The sequence below is a fragment of the Syngnathoides biaculeatus genome, chromosome 9 (genome assembly GCF_019802595.1).
Source record: "Syngnathoides biaculeatus isolate LvHL_M chromosome 9, ASM1980259v1, whole genome shotgun sequence".
Taxonomy (NCBI): Eukaryota; Metazoa; Chordata; class Actinopteri; order Syngnathiformes; family Syngnathidae; genus Syngnathoides; species Syngnathoides biaculeatus.
Genome location: NC_084648.1, coordinates 25,779,872 through 25,805,760, shown reverse-complemented (window position 1 = coordinate 25,805,760; position 25,889 = coordinate 25,779,872). Strand labels below are relative to the sequence as shown.

The 25,889-nt window shown below is 44.6% G+C and overlaps 1 protein-coding gene across 5 annotated transcripts in view; it reads left to right on the top strand.

Moving 5' to 3' along the window:
• sorcs3a (sortilin related VPS10 domain containing receptor 3a) overlaps positions 1 to 25,889 on the top strand; it is a 294,433-nt gene that overhangs the window by 111,661 nt on the left and 156,883 nt on the right. For 4 of the 5 annotated variants that reach the window (XM_061830272.1, XM_061830273.1, XM_061830271.1 and 1 more), the window contains one exon: positions 18,130 to 18,229. In XM_061830272.1, the coding sequence (XP_061686256.1) occupies positions 18,130 to 18,229 (100 nt within the window). Of the gene's footprint in view, positions 1 to 737; positions 788 to 18,129; positions 18,230 to 25,889 lie in introns of those variants that run through there. The other variant, XM_061830274.1, reaches the window with a different exon arrangement.

Here is a 25,889-nt window from a genome sequence, read left to right as displayed (position 1 = left end):
ACAATCAACACCTCCAAATCTGAGGTCATCTCAAGTATCTAGAGGTCTTAAAGAACAGAGCGGTAACTCAACAGGCACAACGGTGCAGCAGCGACAGTGATATGGACACTGCATTGTTCTGTAATGTAGTGTAGGTGGGATTGAACCAGAAAGGCGGAGCCTTCAATTTATTGAATGATGAAATACCCACCCTCAACTATGCCCACCAACTGAGATCTTTTGGCCATGGCCCACCAACATGAGGCCCTACATAACAACCAAAGACATGCTGGAGAGGGCATGTCTGCCAGCTGGCCAGCTCTCTAAAGTGAATGCAATAACCAGTCTTATGGTTGTCAACAATGGCCAGTTGCCTCAGCATTGACGAACGGACATAGGCATCTCCATGCAAGACAACATTTTGGCAATGTGGTGGATGAGATGTGGTTGGTTTAGTGGGTGCTGTGAAAAATGTCAGCTAAAAATTCTTCTCAGAGGATCCGGGTCAGATCTGTTAAGACAGACAAAGTGTTTTAAACACCAGTGTAAGGGAATAGGACAAAAGTTTGAGTAAAGCTTTGAGATAACTTCCACGATTCATTGACACCTTCTTTACCTTCTCTCCTCGGTGAAACTTTATTTTCACGTCTGAGTTTTAAGTTACACATGACTGGCTCTGGAGCTGCTTATCATAAAGAAGAAGGAAATATCATGAAGAAGAAAGGAGATAAAGGTACTGCAGAGTCACCTAGAATGGAGCCCAGTCACCTTCCAGGAGACCACTTTTTTCCTCTTGAAAAAGTGACAAGTGAGTGAGTTTATTTACCCCTGTGCTGTTGCAAATGAATGCACACTGTTAAATGAGCATGCAATTAAAAAAGTGTTCAGAGCGTCGACAAACCTCTTACATTTCTTGTGTCTCGAGTTAAGAGCCACTGTTCTTGCAATATATATATAAATATATATATATATATATATCCCCAGAAAGGAACTACTGCAGTGAAAGGAAAATGAAACAATTGTTTGAATATTGGCTCTGCGTAAACAATGCACAGTGATCATAACATCAAAGAACTGTGGCAGAATATAAAGTGAAACTCAAAATATTCCATTAAGATGTGGTTCAGCAAAAAGCTGGGAGGCTTCCGAGAAATTCTTGTTGTCAAGCATGCACATAATATGTGAATGCATAAATCAATGTTTAATTTTTTTCCTCCCTCTTTACAGTAATAGCAGTGTATCATCTTTTGGAGATAAAGCCTACTGACAAAGTTTATCATGAGTGAGTAGACCAGGGGTGTCAAACTCCCTTTGGTCTGCGGGGCGAATACAGATCAAGCGGGCCGGACCAGTAAACTCATTGCAAAATTACATAGAACTAACAATAAGCCCACTTTTTTCCTTTGTATTAGTCACTAATACTAATAATTGTCATGATCCTGCCGCTTCAGCATGGGCTGTGCAGGTGCCCGCGCGGCTGCGCTGATTGGGAGGCGCACACCTGCTTCTCATGCGGGCTGATCATCCCCTGTATAGATAGGACCCGGTGACGACTGGTCCTCCGCCAGTTCTTTCAGCTTTATGTCCCGTTCCAGCACTTTTGTACTCCTGACTGAACCTGTGTGTACCGACCTCCGTCCGTTCTCTGACCAACCTTGTAAGCCTGACTCCTTGACACTTCTGCCTACGTTGTTTCCCCGTGTACCGACTACTGCCTGCCCACTCATCTGCTTTCTTCGCCCGACGCCCATACAACCGCTGTTGCACTGGACTGCCTGCTCGATCCCCGACCTCGCCATACAATAAACGTGTCTCTTCTTGAACTACCTTGCGTCTTCCGAGTTCCTGCATTTGGGTCCTACCTCTCGTTCAGATGGGACGTGACAGAACGAACTGGCCAGTACAGGACCCAGCAGGAAAGACCCGGCGTCGCCAGGACCGACGCAAGGTAGACCGTCTGCCGGAGGACCAAGCCTGTCCAATCCGGGTAGGCTCCCTGACGTCCTCCACTTCCGTGTCTTACGCTCGCCAGCAAGTTATGAATACGTCCCGAACACGACCCGTCCGGCTCCTCATATTCTTCTGGACTCTGACTTTTCGGAATATGAGGAGGACCATGATTTGTATGACCGGCTGCCTGAGTACGACTCCGACGAATTTGAATATGAATCTGCTCGTCCGATCTTTCACCCCAGTCAGTTTGTTTCACCTCCCCGCGTTTCCAGCACCCGAACGTCTTCAGCCGGTAGATCAAAGTACACCAATCGGTACGAGGGAACCCGATTGGCCATCTACCCGGGACCTCCGCGGGCCGGCCAGAGGAGACGCCCCGGCCGGGCGCTTCCTGGTGTCTCTCGCTGCGCAGCAACGAAGACACCGTCCTCCCACTCCTCGCCGGCAACGGCGAGACCGGCAGACCCGCAGCTCGTGGCGAGGCTTCCAGCCCAGAGGGAGGAGGAACCGCCAAACCACGAGGCGTTCTGTCGCGAAATGCGGGCACAGATAGAGAGGCAGAGCGCCGAATTGGCGGCTCTCACAGCCCAGGTCCGGCAAGGATTGGCGATCCAGCCGAGCTACGCTGACGTCGCAACAGCGACTGACTCGCTGCTGACTCAGGTTCACGTTGCCGTGGAAACCGACCCGCCCCCTTGCCAAGTGCACGCCACAGTGGGAACAGACTCGCCACCTCGCCAAGTGCACGTCGCTGTGGAGACTGACCCGCCTCCTCGCCAGTCCCACGTCAAGGTTTTGGCGGTTCCGAGCAGAGCTCACGCGGCAGTCGGAACTGACCCGCTCCCGAGACACGCCCACGTGTCAGTTTCGACTGACTCTCCGCCTACTCAGGTTCACGTTGCCCTGGAAACGGATTCGCCACCGCGCCACGCCCACGTTGCCGTTTCAACGGATGCACTGCAAGCTCACGTGGCAGTGGGGACCGACCCGATGCTGCCTCTCGTTGCTGTCCAGGAGGTGGGAACGTCTCCACAGCCGCTTCTCATCCGTGCTCTGGAGTGGCAGTGGCGACCGGTCCGCGGAGACTCCCCGTTCCTGCTCTGTCGGCGACCGGCCCGCGGCCGCTACCCGTTCCTGCTCTGTTGGCGACGGGCACGCCCTCACGTTCCTGTCCAGGAGGTGGCGACAGTTCCCCAGCCGCCTCACGCTCCCGTCCAGGAGGAGGTGGAGTTGGTGATGCTGCTGCCGCCTTCTCACGTTCCTGTCCAGGAGGCGGCGGTACTGGTGCCGCCTTCTCTCGTTGCTGTCCAGGAGGGGGCGGTACTGGCGCCGCCTTCTCACGTTCCTGTCCAGGAGGGGGCGGTACTGGCGCCGCCTTCTCACGTTGCTGTCCAGGAGGGGGCAGCGATGGCGCCGCCTTCTCACGTTGCTGTCCAGGAGGGGGCGGCGATGGCGCCGCCTTCTCACGTTGCTGTCCAGGAGGGGCGGCGATGGCGCCGCCTTCTCATGTTGCTGTCCAGGAGGGGGCGGCGATGGCGCCGCCTTCTCACGTTGCTGTCCAGGAGGAGCTGGGGAGTTCTGTGGATGCACCCTGGAGCTGGAGAGACTACGGGAGGGTGGTGGTCATGGCTCTGGTCCTGCTCTCCATCATCTTCTTCAGTCCTGAGTTCGCCCAGCCGCTTCAGGACCTGGCCTCGTTGGCGACCAATCGCTGGTCGTCTTGCAACGACGGCGTGGGAGGTTCTCGTCCGGAGCAGTGGCCTCCCTCGTTCTGGTTCCTGCCTCGCCGTTTGGTTCCTCACAGAGGTCGTCCGCCCGAATCGCCCCGTGGGGACCCTGGTGCTTGGCGTCCGGGTCGTCCTCCTGACCTGTCCGCCCGGACGCCTCGTGTTTGGTGGCCTGGATGGCCACCAGTCTGGGGTTCAGGGGGGGGCGTGCCCTCCTCCGGACCCCCTTCCGCCCACCCCTGCCTGTGTTATTGTCTGTTTTTTCGTTTAGGCACGTCTGGGAGCCGTGCCTTTGAGGGGGGGGGTACTGTCATGATCCTGCCGCTTCAGCACGAGCTGTGCAGGTGGCCGCGCGGCTGCGCTGATTGGGAGGCGCACACCTGCTCCTCATGCGGGCTGATCATCCCCTGTATAGATAGGACCCGGTGACGACTGGTCCTCCGCCAGTTCGTTGAGCTTTATGTCCCGTTCCAGCACTCTCGTACTCCTGACTGAACCTGTGTGTACCGACCTCCGTTCGTTCTCTGACCAACCTTGTAAGCCTGACTCCTTGACACTTCTGCCTGCGTTGTTTCCCCGTGTACCGACTACTGCCTGCCCACTCATCTGCTTTCTTCGCCCGATGCCCATACAACCGCTGCTGCACTGGACTGCCTGCTCGATCCCCGACCTCGCCATACAATAAACGTGTCTCTTCTTGAACTACCTTGCGTCTTCCGAGTTCCTGCATTTGGGTCCTAGCTCTCGTTCAGATGGGACGTGACAATAATTAGTGCAAAGAATGAGCAAATTATCAAAATGTTTATTAACAGAATTTTCCTTTTACATTATGAACAATATATTTTGAACAAGAGAATAACATAAGAACATAAATAAAGTATGTGCAATTTTAACAACACTTTTACACAGTTAAACATATATTTAAGTGTGTTGTACATAAAACTGATCACAGAAATAGTAACAATGTTCCAAAAACATTTAGTACCAGCGTTGTGGAACTTAAAAAGACTGTTTTTCAACATCTGGAAAGCAATTTGAACAAATGAATAACTTTCACAGCAATTATTCGTCTTGCTTGGAATTTGCCCTTGAAACTTGACATCGTTTATCCTGCACAAGTGCATCAATATGAGGCATCATGTCCTGAGAAGCAGCCAATTTCAGAATCTCATTCAAATGCTTATTTGTGAGCTTTGAGCGCAGCTTTGTTTTATTAATGTTCATTAGTGAGAAAACTTGCTCACAAAGGTAGGTTGTCCCCAACATGGACAATGTTTTAGCAGCTAGTGCTGTCAATGCGGGATAGCCTGGTAGGAGGTACTTGTAAAATGTGTCCAAGCTTACAGAGGCAAATCTGTCCTTCAGTTCTACATCACACTGCAAATCAATGATTTCAAGTTGCATGGCAACGGGCAAATCAGAAGCTTTGACTGTGAATGGTGAGCGAAAAACTGCAAAATCTGTTTCGAGTTCGCTAAAAACCTGAAATCTTTTCTCAAACTCCATCAACAGCCCTGAATTCTTCTCTTTGTAACGTTTCACGTCAGAATTAAGGCTTGCTGCGCACATATCTTTTAAACAGGGAAAATGAGCAGGGTCACCGCTTGCCACCTGCGTCTCCCATAACCCGAGCTTTAACTTGAATGCACGTATGCTGTCATAATACTGTGTTACGATTTTTTTGCGTCCCTGCAACATTTTGTTAAGAACATTCAAGTGCTCAGTGATGTCAACCATAAACGCAAGGTCCTGAAGCCACAGATGGCACTGTAATTCCTTAACAGGTTTACCTTTTTTCTCCATGAATTGTCCGATTTCATCACGTAAATCAAAGAAGCGCTTTAGCGCAGCACCTCTGCTTAACCATCGTACGTTTGTGTGATAAGGCACACCATGGATAATGTTACAGTCACTGAGAAAGCTGTCAAATTGACGATGATTGAGACCTCTGGCTCGGATGAAATTAACATTTCGGACAACCACCTCCATGACGTGATCCATTCTTAGCGATTTGCTGCATAATGCCTCCTGATGCAAAATGCAATGAAATGTCCAAAAATTACCTCCCCCATTTGCGGCTTGTACTTTATCTCTGAACTTTGTCACAACACCTGCCTTTTTACCGATCATTGACGGCGCACCATCAGTAGCCAGGCTTACGGCGCGTGACCACTCCGCTCCGACTCTGTCCAGCGCTCCAACGACGGAGCTGAAAATGTCCTCAGCTGTTGTGGTGTCGATCATCGGCACCAGCTCGGGAAACTCCTCTGTGACATTCAAAGTCTTGTCAACTCCACGAATGAATATGGCCAGTTGAGCGACGTCCGTGATATCAGTACTCTCATCAATCGCAATAGAAAATCCCACAAATGACCCCACTTTGCGTTTTAGTTGGTGGTCCAAATCTGCAGAGAGTTCCGAAATCCTGTCTGCCACGGTATTTCTTGTCAAGCTTATATTGGCGAAAGCATGTCGCTTCTCAGGACACACAATTTCAGCAGCCATCAGCAAGCAGTTTTTGATGAACTCTCCATCACTGTACGGCTTTGATGCCATTGCTATTTGGCTCGAAATTAGGTAGCTGGCTTTCACCGCAGCATCACTGGCTTCTCGGCTCCGGGTGAAAACAGATTGCTGTTTCTTCAGACGCGCCATCATTTCATTTACCTTCTGTTTTCTCAATTCTCCATGCAAACTGTTGTATTTTTCAACCTGCTGAGTTTCGTAATGGCGCCGAATATTGTATTCTTTAAGCACCGAAACTTGCTGCTGGCACACCAGGCACACGGGTTTCCCATTCACCTCCGTGAACATATAAGAACATGTCCATTTTTCTTGAAAAGTCCGACACTCTGTGTCTACTTTTCTCCTTTTTGACAAAGACATTTTGCTGATGAGGGTGCGAGGCAAACGGAAAAATAGATAATGCAATTGTCGCCAATAGAGGCTGTACAGATGTTCAATTTTACCAGGTCAAGGTGGTCCTAGTTCCGCCGCAGTGTTGCTTTCATGTTGTCTGCACGTACTAAAACACTGCGCCCCCTAGCGGATAATACAAGAACTACAAATTTTAAAGAAAATTCATATTTTTTTATACAATGCAGCTTTCTTCCCCGGGCCGTACCAAACCACCAGACGGGCCGTATGTTTGACACCCCTGGAGTAGCCTATTGTAAAATCAGGTATGCACTGTTTCATAAATCTGTACACTAGGACTATGTTCTACAAAGAAAAAAAAACACATTAGACCAGTTTTACCTCCAGGTCAACTGACAGCCATATATACAGTGAAGAAAATAAGTATTTGAACACCCTGCTATATTGCAAGTTCTCCCACTTAGAAATCATGGAGGGGTCTGAAATTTTCATCGTAGGTGCATGTCCACTGTGAGAGAGATAATCTAAAAAGAAAAATCCAGAAATCACAATGTATGATTTTTTAACGATTTATTTGTTTGATACAGCTGCAAATAAGTATTTGAACACCTCTCTATCAGGTAGAATTCTGACCCTCAAAGACGTGTTAGTCTGCCTTTAAAAGTCCACGTCCACTCCATGTGTTATCCTGGATCAGATGCACCTGTGTGAGGTCGTTTGCTGCATAAAGACACCTGTCCACCCCATACAATCAGTAAGACTCAAAATTGTAACATGGCCAAGACCAGGGTTGTCCAACGACACCAGAGACATAATTATATAACTCCACATGGCTGGAAAGGGCTACGGAGAAATTGCCAAGCAGCTTGGTGGAAAAAGGTCCACTGTTGGAGCAATCGTTAGAAAATGGAAGAAGCTAAACATGACGGTCAATCTCAATCGAGGTGGAGCCCCTTGCAAGATATCACCTCGTGGGGTTTCAATGATCCTTAGAAATGTGAGAAATCAAGCTGAGGAATCAGCCCAGGACTACACGGCAGGATTTAATCAATGACCTGAAAAGAGCTGGGACCACCGTTTCCAAGGTGACTGTTGGTAATACACTAAGACGTCATGGTTTGGAATCATGCATGGCACGGAAGGTTCCCCTGCTTAAACCAGCACATGTCAAGGCGCGTCTTAAAGGGCCACTGTCATGAAATGACACATGCGTTGGGCTCGCCGGCGAAAGCTGCTGCGTCGCCTCGCCAGCGACGGGTGAGCATCAGGCTCACGGATGGCGGCAGCTCTGGACAACGCTGTTGACAATGCCGCACTTAGCCGCGTGTGACGACAATGCCGTAAAGCAGCCCGGCTCGGCTCGGCTCCATGATAAGCCACCTCGGCACCGAAAAAGAGCCACCCCGGTGAATGCACCGCGTGCGGCAGTCACGGGTTCGGCGAAGGCTGTGCGTCGGGCTCGCGGACGGAGGCAGCTCTGAACAACGCTGTCGACAATGCCGCACTCATCCGCGTGCGACGACAGCGCCATAAAGCGGCCCGGCTCGGCACCATGATAAGCCACCTTGCCACCGAAAATCAGCCACCCTGGCCGGCTGTGACGAGCCACCCCGCTGGCCAAGTCGGCCGGGGTTGCTCATCGCGGGGCCGGGCTGCAATGGCTCATCTCCGCCACGGAAGTGGATCGGACGGGGAGGTGGTTTGGCCGTCGCATTTCATCTGAATATGGCTCGAAACAAGAGGGTAATATTGCCCCGGTTACTTCACTCGGTTGTGCGATGTTCTCTTCTTCAAAAAGAGCTTCCATGTCAGAAGGGCCGTGTTCGTTAGAGTACCAGATGCTCGAGGAAAAGTACAGAGAAGGTCAGAATGAGCTACATTGTGTATTTGTGGATCTAGAGAAAGCCCATGACAGCGTACCAAGAGAGGAACTGTGCGTAAGTCAGGTGTGGCAGAGAAGTATGTTAAAATAGTACAGGACATGTATGAGGGCAACAGAACAGCGGTGAGATGTGCCGTTGGTTTGTCAGAAGAATTTAAGGTAGAGATGGGACTGCATCAGGGATCCACGCTGAGGCCCTTCCTGTTTGCTGTAGTAATGGATAGGTTGACAGATGAGCTTAGACTGCAATCCCCTTGGACAGTGATGCTTGCAAATGATTTTGTGATGTGCAGTGAAAGCAGGGAGCAGGCCAAGGAATAATTAGAAAGATGGAGGCACGTACTGGAAAGGAGAGGAATGAAGATGAGCCAAAGTAAAACAGAATATATATGCATGAATGTGAGGGGCGGACGAAGAGTGAAGCTCCAAGGAGATGTCGAGGGTGAATGACTTCAAATACTTGGGGGTCAACAATACAGAACAATGGTGAGTATGGTAAGGAAGTGAATAAATGAGTCCAAGTGGGGTAGAACAGTAGGTGGAAGGTGTCTGGTCTTCTATGTGACAGAAGAGTCTACGCTAGGATGAAGGGCAAAGTTTATAAAACAGTAGTGAGGCTGGCCATGATGTACGGATTAGAGACAGTGGTACTGAAGAAACAAGAGGAAGCAGAGCTGGAGGTAGCAGAAATTAAGATGTTGCAGTTCACACTTGGAGTGAACAGGTTGGATAGGATTATAAATGAGCTCATTAGAGGGACAGCCAAAGGTGGATATTTTGAGAGAGCAGGCTTAGATGGTTTGGACATATTCAGAGGTGAGAGAATGAGTATATTGGTAGAAGGGTGCTCAGGATGGAACTGCCAGGCAAAAGAGCGAGAGAAAGACCAAAGAAAAGGTTGATGGACGTTATGAGGGAGGACAGTGGATGTTAGAGAGGAAGATGCATATATATATATATATATATATATATATATATATATATATATATATATATATATATATATACGACTTAATGGTACACACCCCTGCCTTTGGTGTGGGAAGCGTGTGATTAATTCCCGCTCAGTGTCAATATCTGCCCTGCGACTGACTGGCGACTATTTCAGTGTGTAGTCTGCCTTTTGCCCAAAGCTCGCTTGGATAGGCTCCAGCTTTCCTGCAACCCTTGTGAGTATAAGCGGCTTGGGGAATGACATGACACAAATATAAATCACACACACACACACATCACATTTTCTTATAAGGACTTCAAATACAGAGAGATGCTTCCTTTTTTTTTTCAATGTTGTCTCCCAGCACTGTCACAACTTTTCTCGTAAGTTTCCATATTCCCTCAGCATTAAAATCTTTGGAGTGATGTTTTCTTCTTCCAGAACAGAATTTTAACCAAATTACCTCCAGTCCCAAAGTCATGAGATCACATGTTTGGTGCATCTGTGTTTTATTGTTAGAGAATGCTGTTTATTGACCTCAGAGAAAAATTTACGTAACAAGGGTAGAAAGGGTTCACTTTACCATGATATGAGAAGTTACAGGCCACTGGTGGAGGTTCATAGTCAAAAGAAGATGAATGTCAAAGAAGATTTTAAACATAAAGAGTCATTTTGGACTTCATGAAAAAGTTATTATGTCTGGTAGCAAGATTTAAAATTTTATACTTTATTTAAAATATTCATTCATGAAAAAGCATCTTGGTACTTGGCAAGCAGTTGAAGCAAGATACTTTCCCACTAACTATCAAGGTGGACGGGCCAACAGGAGCAGTGAGTGGATACCAATATTGATACTAAAGTTTCTTTCAGCTTGTCCCTTTCGGGGTCGCCAAAGCGTGTCATCTCAGATGAACGCACATATTTGTCTGGCACAAGTTTTATGCCGGATGCCCTTCCTGACGCAACCCTTCTCAGGTAGTGGAGACCCCGGTGGGATACAAACCCACAACCCCTGGTTTACCAAACCAATGCTCTAACCACTGAGCTACAGGGCCTGAAGGATACCAATGCTGATACTGCCAAACAAAAAAAAACCTTGAATGTCAACCTTTGTGTGCCTTTCAGGTGTTTCCCTGCAATAAAATTGTGTGCTACCACATTGTTATGCTGTTCGGGAAACATTGTCCTGGTGGCATTGAGGGATATGAAGATAATTTTATACTCATCCCACTTACTGTCCTCTTTCAGTTTACCTGTGGTCAACTCCATTGGTGTTTATGTTTAATCTTTTGTTTTACATTCCAGGATCATCTCACTGAGCTTTAGCAGCATGGGTTGCTTTCTTTGTTTGTTTCACACATAACTTGCTTCAACATTTTCCTTTCACTATTTCTTGCTAACAAAGACAAATACAACAAAACAACACATGGACGCCCACGCGCGCGCGCGCACACACACACGCATGCACACGCACACACACATATAAACACATGGACACCTGCATGTGCGCACACACACGCACACGCACACAAGCATAAATACATTTCTTAATCTTTTGAGAGACAGACTTTGGCATGCAGTGCTCAGTCTTTGGAGGTCCCATTATATTTTCTTTGCTTCAGCAACCTCAACTCTCCTGTGTTTTACTGACTCCATGCTCCAAGTGTTGGCCTCACAGTTATGAGGACTGGGTTTTAAATCCAGCCCCCGTGTTTTTACCCCGAGTTTTGATATTCTCACTGTACTTGTATGGATTTTCTCTCAGCACTCCGGTTTTCTCCCACATCCCAAAAACATGCAGCATTAATTCGACTCTAAATTGACTTTGTGTTATTGTAAGTGCAACTGTTGTTTCTCTTATGTGCCCTGCGATTGGCTGGCCACCAGTTCAGGGTGTACCCAGCCTTCTGCCCGATGATAGCTCGAATAGATTCCAGGACTTACACAACCCTTGTTAGGATAAGCAGCTCAGAAAATGCATGGATGGATGGAAAAATGACTAATGTTACAGCGGCCAGGTCACCAGAAAAAAATGACAATTTAAATTAGCCGGAAAGTATTAAGACTTTGTGAACAATATTATGTTAATTTATTTATTTTTCAATCTCGATGATCTATACTTGATCTTTTTTTTTGTGGAACTGGGCGCTGTCCTCACAGTTCTGAGGACCAGGGTTCAAATCCCAGCCCCACCTGTGTGGAGTTTGCATGTTCTCTCTGTGCCTGCATGGGTTTACTCCGGGCACTGTGGTTTTCTCCCACATCCCAAATACATGAATTAATTGGAGACTCTCAAATGCCCCGATGTATGACTGTTGTCTTTCTCCATGTGTCCTGTGATTGGCTGGCAACCAGTTCAGGGTATAACCTGCCTCTTTCCCGATGAAGGCTGGGATAGGGTCTAGCATTAGCCACTTTTCCTCGTGAGGATAAGCGGTCAGAAAATGGATGATGGATGGAATTGTTCTCTTTTAAACATGGAATATGGTCAATCGCTTCCCTGTGAATGAGTTTGTATTTAATAGTTGGCTCATCTCCTTTGCCTAAATTATAACTATGAGAAAGCTTTTGCTGAGTCACAAAATTGTGTTTGTCATCTCAGAGTTTTTTCTCGGGTCAAAAGACTCGAGCAATTTAAACAGTTCCAGTGGAAATATCTGGAATGTAATCAAGCATCTCAACTGTTGACCTTTTACCGCTATATTATAAGTGTTTGGTTCACTGGTGCCGAGAATGTTTTTTCAAGCAAATCAGTCAATTAGGGTTCATAGTCCTCCGGCTTGATTTTGCCTGAGGGTTGTCTGCTTGGGAAACTTTTCTCAGTCTTTCTGTGTTGTTTGTGAAGACTCCTTTGTCCACGACTTTCAGGAGATACATTTTACTTGCTGTTGTTTGGTTCAACAAGCACATGAACATAGTGCTGAATGTGAATTGGATGACTGTCTTCTGCTTTGTTTTCTACTTTGTTTCCACTGCAGATCCAAATAGCACAGACATGATGTGCTGATATAAACAACAACAGATTCATATATATATATATAGATATATATATACATATATATCTATGTTTTCTTGAAACGTGTAATGTGTCTACAGATGGATACATCTATCTATCAATTTTCTGAGCTGCTTATCCTCACGAGGGCCACCGGAGGGGTTGAGCCAATCCCATTGTCATCGAGTTGGAGGTGTGGTACACCCTAAATTGGTTGCCAGCCAATCGCAGGGCACATGAAGACAGACAACAGTCACACTCACAATCACACGCAGGGGCAATACAGAGTCTCCAATTAATGCCTGGTTTTGCGATGTGGGAGGAAACCGGAGTGCCCAGAGAGAACATACACAAGCACAGGGGGAACATGCAAACGCCACACAGGCGGGGCCAGGATTTGAACCCCAGTCATCAGAACTGTGAAGCCAATACTCTACAGCTGCTCCACTATGCCGCCCATATGGATACAGTCTCTTATGAAGTTTTTTTTAAATCGTGGAGGGACATTAAGATTTTGATATGCATGGTTTTTTATACTGTTCTCCCAAGAGCATGGTTGCAAATATAGCTCATACCCAATAGATGCACTTTACCACCTTGTTAAATTGAAATGCATCACATTTTCTGAATTATTGTCTTAACTCAATCCATCACTTTCAAACAAGGCAAAGAAACAGATGTTGATATACTTGGGAATTGTTGTACTATGGGTTTTTAATAACACCAACTGGGTATTGACATTGAAATGAATTTTCTTGATTGACAATTGTTTTACTTTTGTTGCATTGTCATTTGAGGACTAAAAATATTTACTGTAAGTATTATTTCGAATGCAGTGATATGTCAATGTCACTCTCATGTGGAGGAAGTCGTGGCAAAGCAAATTTTTAGAATTGTTTAATGGTCGTATAGTGTAGTGGACTCGACACATCACACACACACGTAACTATTTCCACTGACAATTACGACTCTCCTCGTACAAACCAGATGTCTGTCGTAGTGGTTAGCATGGTAGTGAACTGGCATACCCCAACATATAGTGAGGGTCAGTTGGGAATGTCTACCAGTGCCTTGTCAGAAGGAGTTTCAACTCAGACCTACGGCAGATTTTCAGCCATGTCCAGGGGAAGGCAGGGGGCATTGAATCCATGTGGACCATGTTCCACATCTCCATTGTTGAGGTGGTTGACTGAAGCAGTAGTCATAAGGTGCCTGTCATGGCATCAACTTGTTGGTGGATGCCAGAAATAAGGGATGACAGGCCAAGGGGAACACAGCTTTGATGGTCATTGAGGCAAAAATTCAGGCATATGGGGAGTTCAGCAGGTCATAGTGAACACCTTTGAGGAAAGTGTAGTCCACCATTTGGGATCTCAAAAGGTCAACACTTTGTATAATGAGGATGGGATGCTGCTCACCTCAACTCAGGAGGCTGTGAGTCGGTGGACCAAATATTGCAAAGACCTCTTCATTTCCACTGAGACACCTGCCAATGAAGAATCAACGTCTGGGGACTCTGAAGCGGCTTCCTCCATCTCTGGAATCGAGCGGATTAACATGCTCCTCAGCAGCAGAGCCTCACAGGTGGATGAGATCTGTCTAACATTCCTAAAGGCTTTGGATATTGAAAGGCTGTCTTAGCTGACACATATCTGCAACAATGTGTAGATCAGGGACAGTGTCTTTGGATTACTAGACTGATATGGTGGTCCTCCATTTTAGGAAGGGGGACTGCAGGGTGTGTTCCAAGTACAGGCGAGTACCCTCATCAGCCTCCCTGGTAAGGTCCTGTCAGGTGTTCTAGAGAGGAGGATCCATCTGGAAGTTGAATATCAGATTTAGGAGGTGCAGCGAGCTTTTCCTCCTGACGTTGGAACAGTGAACCCGCTTTACAGTCTCAGCGGAGTCCTTGAGGGTGCATGGGGGTTTCTCCAACCAGTACACAAATCATTTCTGGACTTGGACAAGGTGTTTTTATTTGTGTTCCTTGGGCGGTCCTCTGACGGGTACTTCAGGAGTATGGAGAACAGGAACACTTTATTAGGGGTGGTTTGTCCCAGTACAACGTATGGTTGACAGCATGGGTTCAGTTTGTCAAATTGTTTTAAAGTGACTAGATTTATGGGATCGCCTCACAACTGCTTTTATACTGCTTGTGAAAGACAATGGAAAATCTACCTGAACATCTCAACAACCTATTACTCTCAGGTACTCAACAAGAGCATTTTTTAAAATAATCCCAAATGAGGTCTATTGCTAATCCATTCATCCATCTATTTTCTGAGCCGCTTACCTTTTCAGTCACTCCATTTAAATGAAAGATTGAACATCATCCATCCATCCATTTTCTGAGGCGCTTATCCTCACAAGGCTCGCAAGAGTGCTGGAGCCAATCCCAGCTGTCATTGGGCAGGAAGCGGGGTACACCCTGAACTGGTTGACAGGCAATCGCAGGGCACATGGAGAGAGACAACAGTCTCACTCACAATCACACCTAAGGGCAATTTAGAGTCTCCAATTAATAGCTCTATTGCGAATATTTTTACATTTTATTTTGAAATGAAGAAAGACCTGTGATTGGCTTCTGACCTGTTCAGAGTGTACCCCATCTCTTGACCATTTAGCCTCCAGCACACCCACAACCCTAGTGAGCAGAATGGGAACAAAAGATGGATGAAGTAAAGAAGGAAAACCAAAATGTAGATTTGAATGTATTTTTATTGTATTTTGATTGATTGTAATCAATTATATTGATTGGGGGATGGTGGCGCAGCTGTACAGCCTCTGCCTCACAGATTTGATGACAGGGGTTAAAATCCCAGTGCCCACTGTGTGGGGATTGCAGGTTTGCTTCATGCTTGTGTGGGTTTTCTTCGGGCTCTTAGGTTTCCTCCCACATCCCAAAAATATGCATTAATTGTAGACTCTAAATTTTCCCTCGGTATGATTGAGTGTGGCTGTTGTCTGGCTCCATGTGCCCTGCTATTGTCTGACAACCACCCTGCCTCTTGCCTGCTGATTGTTGGCATTGGCTCCGGCGCTCTTGCGACCCTTGTGAGGATAAGCGGCTCAGAAAATGAATGGAAGGAGATATCCATTGGCTCTTTCTTTGAGTTCCATAATTGCTATTCCAAAATAAAAAAAAAAATCCACTCCTGACTGTCCTTCAAAGTGCCACTGACACCAAAAACATGGAATTTAGTATGTTGAGTGGAATCATACGTTTGTTCACAGCACGTCAGAATGTTGCAGTATCTAGATTTTTTTCATCTCGCGCCATGAAAAATCTGTGGGCTGTGTGAGATTAAAGACGAAGCCGGAATTGAGGTATCTTGCAGACAACTTCTGCTGCAGGACCGAGTGTATTAACATCTTCTGCAGTCGAGAAATTAGCTGTTTTCATCCGCGCTTTTGCCAAAATATCAGCTCGTTTTGTTGCTGGATTTTGCTTGAATACTTGGGAGGTTGGATTCAGTCTTCACACATTTCCAAAAGACCCGATTTGTCGTGAATAATGGATTGCACAGGTGCAAAAGACAAGAGCTTTGTGGGTTACAAATGACAGGTAGGTGTGTATAGAGCTATTAAAAAAAATAAATAAAAGGGTGGGGTGACTAACTTGTGTCACAGTTTATAGCATATGTTACGTGTAAATTTAGAATAAATGCCTGTGGTCAAACCAGCAAAATATAACAAAGCACTTTTATTGTGTTTAAGACAATTTAATCACACACAATACAATACAACACAAAACAATAGCAAAATAGAAGTACAAAGACAGTTTAATAGCATGTAACACGAGCTAGGTACCAAAACGACGTATAGTCACCATAATCAAACGAATGTTCCAAATAGGCAAATGTTATTTCCAGCGAATGTTCCCTAAATGTCCAAAAGAGGGAAGGCAGTGTGGCATCTGTGCAGTTGTGTACTTGTCCGAAAGCAGTAATAATAAAAGCTCCATCGACAGCCATTCTCATTCTTACAGCATTCTAGAAATCCGCGTCTGACGACACAATAGAGTCCTTCTCTCAGAATGTTACTAATGGTCCACTTCAGAATAATTTAATAAAGTAAGTAAATAATAAAGTATGTAAAAAGGAAAATAAAGAGAAGATTAAAGAATAAATAACTAAAATAACAATATAGACACACATAGCTCAAGATTACTTTCGATAACATCCATGATATTTACTTCGCCCGGAATGGGTCCTCCTGAGTATGCTACATACACAAGTTTTGTAAAAGGGTTAGGGAATCGAACAATTATGGCCCAGTGATTTAGAAATATTTCATCGGGTCCCTTGTCCTCTTCATCGGTGTCTGTCCGTGAGTCTGTTGTTATTGCCGAAGTAATGCACATATCGTCTAAATATGGCTTGAAATGATATGGTAAAATTGCCCAGGTCGCTTCACTTACTTTTGAGATGTTTTCGTCCTCAAAATTATCTTCAGACTCAGAAGGGGTGTCAGAAAAATCAGAAAATCGCTGTCATTCATCTGCCATTGCATTCGGCACAGCGTGTTTTCAATTCCAGGGCTCCACTGTGATTCCTGCACATGACATCACAGGCAAATATGGGCACCACTGTGATGCACGGTGAATCGAGTCAGACTGACGGAACTTTGCGCTTTTATAAACCGCTCCCAGCTCACTTTTCACCACTGTTATTATCATCAAAGTGATTTATGTTATTTGTACTTTTGAAAACAATACCTAATTTAAAATGTGATTTTTCTGTCAGTGGCACTTTAAAATACATCTTAAAAAAAAAAAACACAAGAACCTACCACACAAAAAGGCATGCTTCTAGTAGTTTATAATCCAGATTTTGGTGGCCAAATAAAATCTGATACTTAGGCATCACTGAACATGTGTTATGCCCTTCCTAAACTTGGAAACACCAAGGCCACAAGCTACATCAGAGTGATCAATTAAAAAAAAAAAAAAAAAAAGTTTATTCCAAAACAGGCAGATACCAAAAAGAAAGTCCAAAACAAGGCAGAGGATCAAAAACGCGAGGCTGGAAGTAAGGTCCAAAAACATTAAACGAGGTCCGGTGACTGAGACAAACTAGGAAACAGGACAAGACTTGGTCAAACTAGAAGGGCACACACTCGCTATGACAAGGATAACTCTACACTAGGCTTACACACAATAGTGGAGAATCCAACATGCAGTAAATGCAATGCCGTTGCAAATGCCAATAACAAAAGTCCAACTTAAATGACTTGACTTAAAGAAAAGTAGGGCTTGGTTTCGGTGGTGGATTCTGAATTCTCATCATCTGACTTAGTGAAATGTTTTAATGTCCCATGGGACACCTGATGACCTTTCAGGACATGAGTGTACTATAGAAGAATGTGCTATATATGGTAGGGAATCACAGCTCTTGATTAACCTACAGCCTACAATCGTCTTATTGTCACTGCTACATTATTAGCTTTGGAATTCCAGAATGCCCACATTTTCATTTAGTTTTATTGGAGTCTTCATAAATCTTTCCAATTCAGCTATTTGGAGGGAATTATTTACTCCAAGTACCAGTCCCTACAAATTAATAGTTACATTCTGTTGGCTGCCTGATAAGGTTGGTAAACCTTTTCCATTATTGCTTTTTCTATCATCAGATGTTTCACCGGACGTTGATCTGTTTCATAATTCCAGCAAATATATTTCTGCTGTATTTTATATTTTTCCCGAGCCACCATTAGTTTGTTGTGTTGCAACAAATGTTCTTGAAGCATACTGAATATATTTTATTTTTTGTTGTTGATTCAGGTCTTCTGACTCTGGCTCCACATATGAGAAAATGGATGACAAAATTGGATCTAAGACTATTCTGAGTTACCTTTATGTCTGTCCGACCAACAAAAAAAAGGTAAAATTCTCTGTTTTCATAATTGTAATCTTTATTTATTTAATATTTATGTTGAAACCTTATGTAAAGAATAAAATTGACGTTACAAAGACCATCTATTAACTTCACAAGCTAATTGAGCATTCCGTTCATTGAAACTTAACTTCATCTGTGGAATATTAAACATTGCATCATTGAATCTTCTTTTTCTTTCGGCTTGTCCCATTAGGGGTCGGCACAGCGTGTCATTTTTTTTCCATCTAAGCCTATCTCCTGCATCTTCCTCTCGAACACCAAGTGCCCTTCATGTCTTCCCTCACAACATCCATCAACCTTCTCTTTTGTCTTCCTCTTGCTCTTTTGCCTGGCAGCTCCATCCTCAGCACCCAACCACCAATATACTCACTCTCTCGCCTCTGAACATGTCCAAACCATCAAAGTCTGCTCTCTCGAACCTTGTCTCCAAAACATCCAACTTTGGCTGTCCCTCTAATGAGCTCATTTCTAATCCTATCCAGCCTGCTCACTCCGAGAAAGAACCCCAACATCTTAATTTATGCCACCTCCAGTTCTGCTTCCTGTTGTCTCTTTAGTATCACCGTCTCTAACCCGTACATCATCGCCGGCCTCACCACTGTTTTATGAACTTTGCCCTTCATCCTAGCAGAGACTCTTGTGTCATATAACAATACAGACACCTTCCACCAGCAGTTCCAACCTGCTTGGACCCGTTTCTTCACTTGCCTACCACACTCACCATTGCTCTAGATTGTTGACCCCCAAGTATTTGCTATCTCTTCTCTCTGAGCCTCACTCTTCGGCCTCCACCTTTATTCCTATCCTTTCCAATACATGTCTCCATCTTTCTAATTGTTCCTCCACCTGCTCCCTGCTTTCACTGCAGAACCCAATGTCATCTGCAAACATCGTGGTCCAAGGAGATTACAGTTTAACCTCCTTTGTCAGCCTATCCATTCCCACAGCAAACAGGAAAGGGCTCAGCGCTGATCCCTGATGCAGTCCCACCTCCACCTTACATTCTTCTGTCACACCTACAGCACGCCGCACCACTGTTCTGCTGCCCTCATACATGTGCTGTACTATTCTGACATATTTCTCCGTCACATCATACTTACACACGCAGTACCACAGTTCCTCTCTTGGTATTCTGTCATAGGCTTTCTCTAGATCCCCAAAGACAGAATGTAGCTCCTTCTGACCTTCTCTGTACTTTTACACGAGCATCCTCAAAACAAATAATGCATCTGTGATACATTTTCTTGTCATGAAACCATATTGTTGCTCACAGATACTTACGTCTGCCCTGTGTCAAGCCTCCACTACTCTTTCCCATAACTTCATTGTGTGGCTCATCAGCTTTATCCGTCTATAATTCCCACAGCTCTGCACATCACCTTCGTTCTTACAAATGGGAACTTGCACATTTTTCCTCCATTCTTCAGGCATCTTCTCGCCTGCTACTATTCTATCGAATAAGTTGGTCAAAAACTCCACAGCCACCTTTCCAAATTGCTTCCATACCTCCACAGGTATGTTATCACAACAAACAGCTTTTCCATTCGTCATCCTCTTTAGGGACTTTCTTACTTCCCCTTTACTATTCCTTGCCACTTCCTAGTCATTCAGACTTGCTTCTTCTGCTTTTCCTTCTCTCTCATTTTCTTCATTCATCAATTTCTCAACCTATTCTTTCCATCTATGGAAGTAAATATGTATGTGCCACCGGGATTTGAATTAAAAATGACATTTGAATGAAATTTTATGTTGTAAAATTCACATTGTTATTTCAAAGTGATCACATTTTCAATAGCTGTATTTCAGTTTAACTTTTCAATGTTAACAAATTTGCCATTTAAAAAAATTCAAACTCTAAAATTCAAATGCAATATTTTCAGTCTCCTGAGATTCAACTGGTACAATTCGCTGTCTGCAATTCAACTGGCTACAATTCGCTGTCTGAAATTATCCGTCTAAATTCAGTGCTAAGAAGGCAGGGTTACTTCAGGTCTTTTTAACTCTGAACACTGTATATTTTGGACACTTAAAAGTTTAGATGTAATATATTTATAGTGTGCCATCTGCCTCAAAAATTCAGATGAAATTATAGATGCATGTTATTCATTACACATTACTCCCTCAATGGTATTGTTAATTAATCATCATTTTTGTAATACAGTGAAACACAAGTGCACAAATGCACAGGTTGATGAATTATTTGGTTTACGAACAAGTGCACAAATGGACAGGTTGATTAATTATCTGGTTTATGAACAATCTTTTTTAAAGAACTATAGCCTGGGTTCATGCTCTGTATTTCAATTCCCGAACAGTCTTGGTATCAATGTGGAAGCACAGCAATGCAAAGCAAATTTATTTATACAGCACATTTCAAAGATGGAGTAACTCAATGTGCTTTACATGAATAAAAGCATTTGAATACAAAGACATAAAACATTCAAAACAGGGAAAAAAACAATAAACATAATGATGAATCTTTTAAAAAAATCTGTTAGAATTCTTTCTAGTTTTGGTTTGCATTGCTCAGCAGCACCTACCCAAGGGAAGGACTTGGAAGAGCTGATGGCCAGGATGTGAAGGGTTTGATAGGATCATGCCTGCTCTTGTCGTAGTTCAGGTGGCGTGTAGGTTCTCAAGGTTGGGTAGGGTGGTGCTGACAATCCATTCAGCAGGTTTTGGCCATTGCAGTTGGAGTTTGGCGTTTTTTAGTGGCAGCGCCAAACCAGATTGTGGTTGAGGTGCAGTGTACAGGTTCTATGACTGCTGTATGGAACTGTCTCAGCAGCCTTCGTTGCACGCCATGTTTCCTCAGGAGCTGTGAGAACGACATCCTTTGCAGGGGGTTTTTGAGGGTGGAGTTGATGTTTGTCTACCTCTTCAGGTCCTGCGAGACTGTAATTCCCAGGAACTTGAAGGTGTTGATGGTTAACACGAGACAGTTGGACAATGTGAGGGGCAGTTTTGGGGAAGGATGCCTCCTAAAGTCCATAATCATCTCTCCAGTCTTTAGTACATTCAAATCCAGGTTGTGTTGGCCACACCAAAGCTCCAGCCTCTCCTCTTCCTATCGATACACAGACTGTGGTTTCATCTGCAAACTTCTGGAGTTTGAGAGCCGAGTGTGTTGAGTTTGTTTTTGTAGAGCGAGAAGAGCAGTGGGGAGAGGAAACAACCTTGCTGTGCCATGGTGCTGATGGTGAATGAGGTGATGTCTCCCAGTCTCCGCTGCTGTGTCCTGCCTGTCAGGATTTTGTAGATCCACTGGCAGATAGCAGGCGAGATCCTGAGCTTGAGAAGCTTGGAGGAGAGGAGTGATGGTGTTGAACCCAGAGCTGGACTCCATGAACAGAAAACTCGGAAAGATTCCCACACTGTTGAGGTGTCCAAGGACAAAGTGCAAACCCATGTTTGGTCAGTAGGCAAACTGCAGTGGGACAAGCTGGGGACCTGTGATGCTATTGAGCTCGTGTAGCACAAGGCGTTCGTAGGACTTCATGGCCACAGATGTCAAGGCAACAGGCCTGTAGTTATTCAAACCTAAGATTGCACTTTTTGGAGGAAACGGTATGATGGTGGAGGGTTTGAAGCAGGTTGGTACTTCGCACAGTTCCGGAAGGGGATGGCAGCACCGGGAATGGCACGGTATGCGTTATTTACTGTGGTATAGCAGTGGTCTAAATTAGAGGCCCTGTAGCTCAGTGGTTAGAGCACTGGTTCGGTAAACCAGGGGTTGTGGGTTCGTATCCCACTGGGGCCTCCACTCCCTGAGAAGGGTTGCGTCAGGAAGGGCATCCGGCGTAAAAATTGTGCCAAACATATGTGTGTTCGTCTGAGATGACACGCTGTGGCGACCCCGAAAGGGACAAGCCGAAAGAAACTCACTTACTTACTAGCAGTGGTCTAAATTCTTTCTTACAGAGTGAAATTTTATGGTGAATGAAAACTTTCTCTGGTTGGACAATCTCTGTGCTGCTTATATTTAGAGAGGTTGTGGGTGAGTTTTTAATTATTCTTACTCCACCAACACTCTTAAATAATCACAGCAACCTAATAATAACAGAAACTAAAATGCAAATTACATTAAAAGTGTCATCAGTTATTTCTAATGTCAAAGCCCCACATCCCTACTTTCTCTAGAGAAGTAAAGAAGTTATGGGGACCGGGGTTCATATCCCGGCCCCACCTGTGTAGAGTTTGAATGTTCTCCCCATGCTTGCATGGGTTTTCTTCAGACACTCCGGTTTCCTCCCACTTGCCAAAAACATGCAGCATTAATTGGAGACCCTCAATTGGCCTTAGGTGTAATTGTGAGTGTGACTGTTGTTTATCTCTGTGTGCCCTGCAGTTGTCTGGCATCGAGTTCAGGATGTACCACGCCTCCTGGCCGATGATAGCTGGGATAGGCTCCAGCACTCCCGCGACTCTTGTGAGGATAAGTGGATAAGAAAATGGATGGGTAGTTCATTGATATAGGGTTTATATCCCTTAGGCCTCCTTCTGTTTTTGTTAGAGTAAACGATGTACCTACAGACTGGACTACTGCAGAGGGTGTTAATTTCTGGAATCGAAAATCTGCCGTCTTGAAGTCTGTATGGATGTAAATGGACAGTCGGGAAATGAAACCACAACAAATGTCTGAAAATGGTGAGCAGAGGTATTGTAACACACACTCACCTAGCTCAACGACAAGGACTGAAGTGAACTATGGAAAGGACAACGGACACCCCAGCAGTTCTCCCTGAAAAGTACTGGGAGCAAAGCCCAAACATGTGGGACATTTAAAAAGGATGACACAACAACACCAGGAGATTACTGAAGAATCTGGCTGGCCTGCGTTCCGGGCCACCTCAACACCAAGTGAGCGGCCATGGACGAACGTTACAGCAAAGAGCAAGATAAAAGAATGTGAGTCAGTGCAAAATATTGATGTCGGACTTACAAATAGATTTGAGGCACTCTTAGAAGACCCAGGCTAAGAATGCTCATCCTCCACCACCACTGAAAGATATGAAAATAATAATCCAAGAAAAAAATTGGGACCCCAAACATTAATAGTTGATGATGGAACCATCAAAGATGTGAAACGCTTTTGCAATGAGAAGAACACCAAAGTACTGTGTTTTACTAATGACACGGTGTCTGAAATCCAGGAGATCACTGGTCAGCAGCCAACTGTGAAATCTGTCATTTTACACACAGGGGCCCTGGATGTTCTCAAGCAGCAATCAGAGGTACTGAAGCGAGATTTTATTGATCTCCAAACAAAAGTGCAAGGGATGGATGCTGAGGTTTTTATAAGCGGACCTCACCTTGTACGATCTGGAGATGAATGCTTCTCGATGCTCCATCAATTGAATATGTGGTTAGGCAAGGTGTGCACTCCACTATCCATGAGTTTCATTGACAATTTCTACCTTTTTTGGGAGCGGAAATATCATTACAAAGCAGACGGTTTCTGTCTAAATAGACAAGGGGTTAAGTTATTAGCTGCAACATTTTCTACTGTGTGCGTCATTCACACCCCCTGTAAAGAAAATTTTTACAAAAACCAAGGACAAAAGGATCCAGTTGTTCCCAACAATCGGAGGAACAAGAGATAAGGCGAGACAAGGTGCACACAGGTGCATTTGCCTCATCCAAACAATCTGATGAGCAAATGAGAAATGGAATATGCCAGCACTTTAAATCTCCCACACCTCTTCCTGCCGGATTGGAGCCATCCACACCTCAGAATCTCCCCTCTATGACTACAACAACCATACAATCCACAGTAGATGTTGGCTCCCCCTCTCCCAGCCTGAATGCAATGTTGGGTCTAATGGATAGGATGAAGACTATTGTCAACGATGGAGTCCAGCCCATACCACGCTAAGATCCTCCTCCCATTCCCCCTTGCCTGAAACCACCATCCACTAAGAAGCGAAAGGCCCCTCCTCCACCCATGAAGATTCTCTGTAAATCTGACTGTTTACTGAGTCTTTCCAGAATAACTCAGACCCCTATGGAGAGCAGGCATTTTTCATCCCTGTAATTACAAAGGACAGAAGGTTGGCCAAAAAGATATGGCACTAAAAAAGTAGAACTTCCAACTTAGTGAGGATAAAATGTGAGTATTGAACCATTCTCTCCAGCCATCTCTGCGAGACTAGCTCTTTTTAATATCAGGTCATTGGGTAACAAATCAACGTTGATCAATGACATTTAAACGTATGGTCTGGACTTTTTGTTATTAAATGAAACGTGGTTAACATAAAGTAGCTCTCATACCATTTTAAATGAGGCAACACCGGCAGATTTTAATTTTAATTTTAGGGAAAAAAGGTGTTAGTAGTAGGCGTTATTTTTAAATCATTATTTCAATGTAAAGAAATTATACTGGGTGATTTTAGGTCTTTTGAATATCTCTGTTTTTTAGTTAAGGGTGACCCAAAGGTTATAGTTTTAATCATTTATCGACCTCCAAGATACAATGGAAAATTTATGGAGGATTTTTCAGAATTGGGGTCAGTTATTTGTACTGACTACTACTATTTTGTCATAAGTGGGGACTTTAACAATCATGTTGACAATAACAGAAAAAACATCCAAAGAACTTTCTAAACATCAACACTTTTCTAAAATCATCAGTAAGAACCTCAACAATACTTGTGCTCTATTTGCTGTGGTTGACAAGCTTACAACCCCCTCGAATCAGATAGATCCAGAACTCATAACAGCTGAGAAATGCAGTGAGTTTGCCCGTTATTTTAGTGAAAAAATACAATCCATCAGGTCAAATGTCAGCCTAAATCAGCAAAAAGATTTGAAGCCACCCAGAGATGTTGATTATAAAGTAAAAAATAGTGTGAATTTGAAAAAAAATTCCTGAGCTCGCCAAATTCATTAGACATTTTGTAAAAAGTATGAATAAGATAATTTGTTCATCAGCTGGTTAAAATAGTTATTTGTATAATAACATATGTGTTACCCAGATCATAAATTGATTATCTGTATATATTGTTGTATTTTACAGCACTTGATTATTTTTAATGGCCCATAAACAAAAAATACAAACAGAAACACAATATATTCAGAGGCAAACAGTTCACAGTTCTGAGGACCTGGGTTCAATACCAGCCCTCACTGTGTGGAGTTTGCATATTGTCCCCGTGCTGGCGTGGGTTTCCTCCAGGTACTCCGGTTTCCTCCCACATCATAAAAAACATGCAACATTAATTGAACTCTCTAAATTGCCCCTAGGTGTGATTGTGAGTGAGGCTGTTTGTCTCTATGTGCCCTGCGATTGGCTGGCAACCAGTTAAGGGTGTACCATGCCTCCTGCCCGGTGACAGCTGGGATAGGCTCCAGCACTCCCCACGACCCTCGTCAGGATAAGCGGCAAAGAAAATGAATGGATAGATATGAGAGTGTATGCATTTCAAAGCAGCTGTACAGTGTGTGCAGGCTTCCTGTATTAACGTACTTGTTCGGCTTAAGTACAAATGTCCGCATACGTACGCGCGCAGTTCACCTGGTGCTTGGAACACAGCAATGATGTCAAGGGAGGGGAGGGTTGCAAATAAATGAAGCAATGGGAAACGCTGAGGTGGATGCGACACTAAGAATTGCGCAAAAACTTAATTTTTTTACATTCTCGCCATAA